This window comes from Lepidothrix coronata, unplaced genomic scaffold (assembly GCF_001604755.1).
Source record: "Lepidothrix coronata isolate B3197 unplaced genomic scaffold, Lepidothrix_coronata-1.0 Scaffold2, whole genome shotgun sequence".
Lineage (NCBI taxonomy): Eukaryota > Metazoa > Chordata > Aves > Passeriformes > Pipridae > Lepidothrix > Lepidothrix coronata.
Window position 1 is genome coordinate 12,737,433 of NW_016690182.1, and position 8,064 is coordinate 12,745,496.

An 8,064-nucleotide genomic window follows, 5' to 3' on the forward strand; every position below is an offset into this window, starting at 1 on the left:
GCGCTCCATTCACAGGCGGCGACAGCGGCGGCAGCAGCAGCGAGGGCAAAGCGCAGGGCCCGAAGGGAGGCGGCAGCGCCGTGAAGGTGAGCGCGGGGGCCGGGCGATACGGGGGTGTTTTCCCCGCTCCTCCCCAGCACCCGGGCGCTCGCCCCGCTCGCCACAACCCCGCTCCGCTCTCCCTCCCAGGTCCGGCACATCCTGTGCGAGAAGCACGGCCGGGCCATGGAGGCCATGGAGAAGCTGAAGTCCGGGCAGCGCTTCAGCGAGGTGGCGGCGCAGTACAGCGAGGACAAGGCCAGGCAAGGGGTGGGTGCCGCGCCCGGGGCAGGGCAGTGTGGCCGGGCCGCGCCTGCGGGAGCCCGGGCCCTGCTCGTCACCGCTGCCAGCACAGACAGCTGTCCTGTCCCACGGCCACGTCGCCCACCCTCCCTGCACTGAGAGTCTCAAAGCTTAACCCCGGTGGTTCCTTCCTGCAGGGGGACCTGGGCTGGATGAGCAGAGGCTCCATGGTGGGACCATTCCAGGAGGCAGCGTTTGCCCTGCCTGTGAGCAGCATGGACAAGCCTGTGTACACAGACCCTCCGGTCAAGACCAAGTTCGGGTACCACATTATCATGGTGGAAGGCAAGAAATAAAATGTGAATGACCGTGACCTTGTTGACTGCTTGAATCCCGAGAGCTTGCCAGACACCTTGGCCTTGGAGCAAGTCGGGCACAACCAGCAGCATGCCTGGAGGCTGTCCCTGCCGCCGTGCTGGCAGAGCAGGGCCCTGCCTAGAGAGGTAAAGTGTCCCTGGAAAGGGTGAAACAAGAGCCTTTTGCAGTTGTTGAAGTCTGTGTTGTGTGGCAGGCTGGCCTCGTGTTTCTCCCATTGTGGAGACAGTGGTCTGTTAGCAGAAAAGCTCAGGCTTTTATCTTACAACAGAAATGATGCAGAAAGGGACAGAGGGGTCCCCAGGGCTTGGTCTCCATCCTTGTCCTCTCCAGGAGGGTCCAGACAGCTCCCATGGTACAGCTTGTGCTCCAGGGCTGGGGGACAGTCCCTCTGACAGAGGCTGCGTGACACCAGGGCTGGCCCCAGGCAGTGGGTCAGGCCAGGCAGCAGCAGGGAAGAGAGCTGAGAGAAGGAGGGAAGGAGGAGCTCTCCTGAGCACAGACTGACCTGTGCCTAAAGCTACACCTTGCTCACTCAAAGCTGGGGAAAGAAATTGAATGACTCAGGTTTGAATAAGAAAAAAGCCACTCAGTGCTTGTGTCCCACTTCCTGCGCTCCCCTACACTGGGCATGGGGTGCAGGTGGGGCAGCCCAGCAGGTTCCTGCCATGTCAGGGATATAGCCCAGTGCCATGATCCCCTTCCTCCCCACAGAGCCCCCAAAGCAGCCACAGCTCCAGCAACAGGCACTGGCTTTGTTCACAGGTGAGCACTGTGCACAGAGCTCGGAGATGAGGAGGAAACATCAGAGAGAACAAAAGGCTCTTCCCAAGATCCCACAGAAGGAAGAGGTGAGGTGAAACCCAGGCAGGTCCTTCTCCCCTTTCAGGGTGTTGGTTTTGCTCAGAGCATGGAAAGCTCAGAGGCCAACGAGTGACTGCAAAGCTGCACTTCATTATTATTTTGGTATGAATGCTGCCCAGAGCAGAAATGGCCCCATTTAATGGTGCTCCATTAATAAACCACTTGTTTCCAGGTTGCTAGAGCTTTGTTCTCTCTGTTAGCAAAAGCACATTGGCACAGCTTCTGCACCAGCAGGATTAGTTTTGTGTTTGTTGTGGCTCCTGATACAAAGGATTCCTCTCCCAAAACTGCACAGCTCAGCCAGGTGTGAAGTGTCCTGTGCTATCACACGGTGCCACAGCAGGCAGCTGTGCCAGCCACTAAACATGCATGTGGCACAAGGAAACATCCAAATCCACTGCTATGTTGTCACCAGGTGAGACTGGCAGGAGTCAATCCCCGTGATGTGCACACCAGGCCCAGGTTCTGTCAGTGAGGGGCAGGGGGGCAGAGCGTCGCTGAAAGCCAGAACCGGGGGGTTCTGAGCTGCTGGTTCATGGGATCAAGGTACCCTCAGCCAGTTCGCTGACAACACCGAGCTGTGTGGTGCAGTCACGTGCTGAAGGGGAGGGATGGATCCAGAGGGACCTGGACATGCTGGAGAAGTGGGACTGTGCAAACCTCATGAGGTTCAACAAAGCGAAGTACAGTGCAGTCCCAGGCACACCTGCAGGTTGGGCAGAGAAGGGCTTGAGAGCAGCCCTGGGAGGAGGGCTTGGGGGTGATGTTTGATGAAAAACTCACCCTGAGCCAGCAGTGAGTGCTCACAGCCCAGAAACCCCCCATGCCCTGGGAACACATCCAAAGGAGAGTAGGCAGCAGGTGAAGCAGAGGATTCTCCCTCTCTGCTCTACTCTCCTGAGACCTCACCTGGAATACTGTGTCCAGTTCTGGTGCCCCCAACATAAGAAGGATGTGGAACTGTTGGAACAAGTGCAGAGGAGGCCACAAAGCTGGTAAGAGGAGTGGACCACCTGCCCTATGGAGACAGGCTGAGAGAGTTGGGACTGTTCAGCCTGGAGAAGAGACGGTTGTGTAGAGACCTCAGCACCTTCCAGTCTGTGAAGGGGCCTACAGAGAAGCTGGAGAGGGACTCTGCCTCAGGAACTGGAGTGACAGGACAAGCAGAAATGTGTTCAGACTGACAGATGGCAGGGTTAGATGGGATATTAGGGATAAATTCTTCCCTGTTAGGGTGGTGAGGCCATGGCAGAGGTTGCCCAGAGAAGCTGTGGCTGCTCCATCCCTGGAAGTGTTCAAGGCCAGGTTGGATGGGGCTTGGAGCAACCTGGGATAGTGGGAGGTGTCCCTGCCCATGGCAGGGCACTGGAAGGTCTTTAAGGTCCCTCCCAACCCAAACCATTCTATGACCCTGTGATTCTGTGAACTACAAACCCTCTTCATAGCTTCATCGTGCCTACAGGACCTGAGAGATACTTCACCTAACAGAGTTAAGCTGTGTGTGGGGAGAGGGTTAGAGGATTTCCTTACCAAAAAAAGCAGTTAAATCCAGTATCCCCTCCTGCTGTCTTTGGAGTTCTAGCCCCACAGCCCCCCCACACACATACACACCTCTCAGGGGGTTCAGAAGGGCTCCTGCACTACCACACTGGGTGTTACACCTGGTGCCAAGCAGATGCTGTGCTGGCCTCCTCTGCTCCACTTCCTCCACTGTTTGGAGAAATTAGAGCAGCGAACAGTTTTTAAATCTTTTTAACTCCTCCACAGCCAATCCATTCTCAGACCACCTTACAACCAGGCTGCAAGAGCTGTTCTCTCCTTCGCACCAGCATCCAGCTCACACAAATGGTGGGTGACATTCAGGCACCCAAGTTGGCTTATTTCAAGACAAGAAGGAGGGAGCAATCACATCAGCCTGAGGCTGGGCTGTGCAGTGGCCATGGAACCACACTGCCCCCATCCTCTCAGGGGAGAGGAGTGACAGAACCTGGAGGGGCAAAGGGTGAAGCCAGAGCTGCCAGCTTAGAGAGGGGTTTAGACATCAACAACATCTTTTTATTAAATAACCAGACAGAAACATGAGCTATTTTCACCTTTGTGAGCTGACTCCACAGTGAAGTTCCCTCCCCAGCATCCAACACCTGGATTCTTGGACTGTTTCCTCACAGAGGAGATGCTGAGTTTGCTCAGTCATGTGAGTGAATGGGAGGCACCAGCCTGGAGCTGGCTCAGGGATCCTGGTGCCATGGTGCAGACACGTGTTAATGAGGAACAGCTAGACTGTGCTCACACCCTTCACTTCTGTGACAGCTGTCTGTACAAGTTTAGAGTGAGAAGCATAACTTCAGGATCTCCACTTTTTATGTCAAGAGCTTGCAGGAAGCAGTCCAATGCCTCCTGGAGTTTCCCATCATTCTGAAGTTTCTTCCCACTGTACACCAAGGTGTCGTAATCCCCCACAGCAGGAGAGGAATTCTGACCAACGTCCTTTTCGGACCTGCTTTCCTGGGTGAAGTAGTCAATCTGCTCACCCGACTGGAGCTCAGGGTCACCAGTGGATTCCTCCTGAGATGACTCCGTCTCCTCCGCCTCGGACTGCTCAGATTCCTCACTATCTACATGGGAGGACTCTTCACCTGTATAAAGTGTTTCTCCAGTAGGTTCTTCTTCAGTCTCAGCAGATTCCCCAGTACACTCCTCAGCTTCTTCTTCCACAAGCTTGTCTTGCTCCTCATCAGTGTCATCATCACCTTCTTCACCGGTGGTTTCCATGATTTCCCCAATATCCTCCACCTCATCTACTACTTTGTTGATGAATGAGCGCCTGGAAGCATTAGACCTGCTACCACTGTTACTTAGTTGAGGAGAAAAGATGGCTCTAGCCCTGCTTCTGTCACATTTAGGGGTGGACGCGCTAATTCCTTCCAGAAGTTGGTGCCCAAGGCTGTCCAGGGGAGAGGAGGGCATTTGTTCAGGCTGCTCTTCACTCTCGCTGTCTGAAGCAATTCTGTTTAAGCATTTCCTCCTATTAAAAGTAAAGAGACCACTGCTTTCCTCCAATGCTTCACTCCCTTGCAGGGAGGCATTTGGCTCTTCCTCATCTGCGGGACAGGGTTTGCCACAGTTACTGTTCTCACTCAGCTGACTTTTTTTTGGAGATTCTTTGGTTGGAGATTGACACAAACTTTCTGCCTGGCGTTGGAAGCTCTCGTTGGGGTGTTCCACTGACCCTTCCCTATTTGAGGCATCCTTCCATCCCTCTTCAGACTCTTCCAAGACCAGATTGAAGTCAACTTGATCCTGGAGAGAAAGCACAGATGTGTCCTCCAAGTTGTCTTCCAGCACACGAGACTTGCAGAGCCCACCATGGATTTCTGGTGTGACATGTGATAAGCTCAGCACTGCGGAAGTGGAAGCTGCCTCAGGAACGTCCTTCTGCTCTGTCCCCAGGGCAATGTGCGGGTCAAGTACCTGAACTGACATTTCTGCAACCCTTTCAGGATTGTCAGCTATGCGAGACTCGTTGGAGGAATGGTGATGATGCCCGGACAGGTCATTCCCTGCCTTAGCCAAGCTGTCTGAATGTACATGGGAATGCTGTTTCCCTTGGAGGCTCCGACTCTCTTTCTCAAGTGCAGGGGATGATGGTATAATGCTGGATTCGAGATTTTGCTCAGATTCTTGTATATCACCTTGTTCTGCTGCCTTGCTGGTATTAAGCAGCTCTGTCTCTATAGTTGACATATCTTGTGGCAGTTTCTGCTCACTCGAGTCATCAATAGTTAGAATTGTCATTTTGGAGCTGACATCAAGTACCTGGACCTCCTCATCCTCTGTAAAGTCAATAAATTTGTCTTTTTCATGTGCATCAGCTACTGGTGGTGAAATAAAGTGATTTTTGTCATTCACCACCGGAGACAACTTCTTGGGTCCAGAAACCAATCCTGGTGGTCTTTGCCACTCCTCTTCACAGGCACTTCTGATCTCCTCCATCCTCTGGTCTCTGAGCTGGGACTCCAGCTGGACCAGCTCATGGGCTTTCTGTACCCTCCGCTGGATGTACTCATGGGCTTCCTCGCTCTCCACTTGCTCCTCGTGAGCAGTGTCCTTCGTGTAGATCAAGTCGTGGTCAGAAATGCCAAACATCGCCAGCGAGTGCAGGTAAGCAATGTGCTCATCCAGCTGCGTGTCGGACTTCCTCTGCATGGCGTGCAGGGACTGCAGCTGGATCTGAGTCACAGACGTCCGAGTATCTTCCAGCGTGAAGAGCTCCCTTAGTTCCTGTTTGGAGAAATAGCGGAATGGGTTCTTTTTGTCACCAGTGGTCTGTCTGATTAATGAATCCTTAAACACCTGCCGCCTGTATATCTTCTCTTCCACGGTGCCACAGGTGATCAGCCTGTAAATCACTACATTCTCTTTTTGCCCGATCCTGTAAGCTCTGTCCACAGCCTGAGCGTCGGTCGCTGGATTCCAGCTGGGATCAAAGATCACCACTCGGCTGGCTGCTGTCAAGGTTATGCCGACGCCCCCAACCTGCGTGGTGAGCAGGAAGACAGAGTAGTCCGTGTTGCTCTGGAAGGCATTGATGCGCTTCTCCCGCTCCGTCAGGTGGGTCACCGTGCCATCAATGCGCAGGATCCGGAATTGTCGGTGAGACAGGACGAGCTCTATGATATCCAGCATCTTCCTCGACTGTGAGAACACCAGGGTTCGGTGTCCCTCTGCTCGCAGTCGTTCGAGCAGTCCCACGAGGAACTGCATCTTCCCAGACTCCTGGATCATGGTCTCATCAGAGAGATGATCTATTTTATTCGCACCTGAAAGCATATCTGCTTCGCTCCTATGATCCTGCTCAAAATACTCCTGCTCTTCCAAGCCCAGCTGGATACAGGCTCTTGCAGACAGAAGCCTGGGGTGGTCACAGAGCTTCTTCAGGACTGTCAGCTCAGCCAAAGGTGATCGGGTTGTCATCAGCACTTCCTTCACGTGATCCAGGCAGAGAAAGTTCCTGTATATTTCTTCCTGTACCGGTGCCAGATACACCCACACAACAAAGTCATTTTTCCTAGTGAGAGATGGCATGACAGGAGCCTTGTTCTCACTTGGATCCTCAGGAAGAGGAGCATCTGCTTTATCAGCAGAATAGCTTTTGATGTCTTCCTTAGTCCTTCTGAGGAAATAGGGCTTTATAATGGCCATGAGATTCTCTGATATCTTTAGCCCCAGCACTTTCTCACCTGGAGTTGCATCCTTCTCCCTCGCCCTGGTAATGGGATTCTCGTATTCCATTTTAAAAGTTTTGGCTGTTCCCAAGAGGGAGCCTTGGCAGGCAAAGTCAAACAAGGACCACATTTCCCGCAGGTTGTTCTGCACGGGGGTGCCCGTGAGCAGGACGCGGTGCCGGGCTGGGATCGCGTATGCGCACTTCGTCGTCTTGTTTGATGAGCACTTGATCTTATGTGCTTCGTCAAGAATGACGTAGTCCCAGACAAACTCCTCCTCGTGGCGACTGGCCAGCTGCTTCCAGTTGTTAATGAGCATATTGTAGCTCGTAATGACGATGCCATTCTTCCTCTGGACCCTCTCCAGGTTCCTGGTGCGCTCCGCCTTGCTGGTGCCGTGGAACTCCTTGACACGCAAGCCGGGGGTCCAGCGAGCGAACTCGGCCAGCCAGCTGCTGACCAGGGTAGTGGGCATGATGAGCAGGACATGCTGGATGAGCTCGGCGTCGAACATACCCGAGAGGAAGGCGATGACCTGGATGGTCTTGCCCAGGCCCATGTCATCTGCCAGAATGCCACCTGGCCTGCCCTCCCGGTGCAGGCGGTACAGGAATGCAACACCTTCCCGCTGGTGCTGGAACAGCTTCTCGTGCATCTCCCCGTAGATCAGCAGGCCGCTGCCGCACACATCCACGAAGCCTTCAACCTCCTCCTCCTCCTGCTCGGCCGCCGCCGCTGCCAGCGCCTCCTCCACCCGCTGCATGCGGCCCCGCAGCTTCTCGCTGGGGCGGATGGCGGCTGCCAGCCGGAACAGCCGCAGCGCCTCTTCCAGGTCCCCATCGCCCGCCGCTGCCTTCGCGCTGGTCACGAACCTGCGGAAGTCACCGTGAGCACCGCGCGCCCGGGCCCGGCCCGCAACCGGGGGAGGTTGGCCCGTCACCGCCACCCCCGCTCTGGGGCCGCCTCTGCCCGCCCCGGAGCCCCTCGCCCCCGCCGCTCAGTCCCCGCACACCGCCCGGCCTGGCCCCGCCCCGCTCACCCCCGGTACCGCTGCTCCTCGTCCGCCGCCTGCCCCGGGGCCGAGGCCGCCATGGCGCTTCAAACCCGGTTCCTCCCGTCCTGCACCGCGTCACATGCAAATCACCTCGGCTCGCAGCCAATCAGCACGGGGCGGGAGCAAAGGGGCGTGGCTGCACGCTGCCCCGGGAGGACGGGGGACTCGGGGACCGGTGCCGGTCCCGTGCTGTCCCTGCCGTGCGGGAGGCGAGGCGAGGTGCGGGGCACCCGGCGGGAGTCCGGAGGACTCGCAACTGCCCTC

The 8,064-nt window shown here is 55.6% G+C and overlaps 2 protein-coding genes across 2 annotated transcripts in view; one reads left to right on the plus strand and one right to left on the minus strand.

The window, feature by feature from the left end:
- Positions 1-638, plus strand: part of PIN4 (peptidylprolyl cis/trans isomerase, NIMA-interacting 4) — a 1,685-nt gene extending 1,047 nt beyond the window's left edge. Inside the window, exons 2-4 of the mRNA XM_017814270.1 lie at positions 16-86; positions 190-309; positions 480-638. Of these exons, the coding sequence (XP_017669759.1) occupies positions 16-86; positions 190-309; positions 480-638 (350 nt within the window). The remainder of the gene's footprint in view (positions 1-15; positions 87-189; positions 310-479) is intronic.
- A 2,933-nt stretch (positions 639-3,571) lies between these two features.
- Positions 3,572-7,880, minus strand: ERCC6L (ERCC excision repair 6 like, spindle assembly checkpoint helicase). The gene is made up of 2 exons (XM_017818970.1): positions 7,786-7,880; positions 3,572-7,618 (listed from the first exon to the last, which is right to left on the minus strand). The coding sequence occupies exons 1-2, from the start codon at positions 7,836-7,838 to the stop codon at positions 3,817-3,819; spliced, it is 3,855 nt and encodes a 1,284-aa protein (XP_017674459.1). The 5' UTR covers positions 7,839-7,880; the 3' UTR covers positions 3,572-3,816.
- Between the last annotated feature and the right edge of the window lie 184 nt (positions 7,881-8,064).

Bases quoted from the DNA above. Each gene is read 5' to 3' on its own strand.
- ERCC6L (XM_017818970.1), bottom strand. From the start codon at position 7,838: ATGGCGGCCTCGGCCCCGGGGCAGGCGGCGGACGAGGAGCAGCGGTAC. The intron at 7,619-7,785 runs GTGAGCGGGGCG...TGACTTCCGCAG, and splicing joins GAGGAGCAGCGGTACCGGGG to GTTCGTGACCAGCGCGAAGG.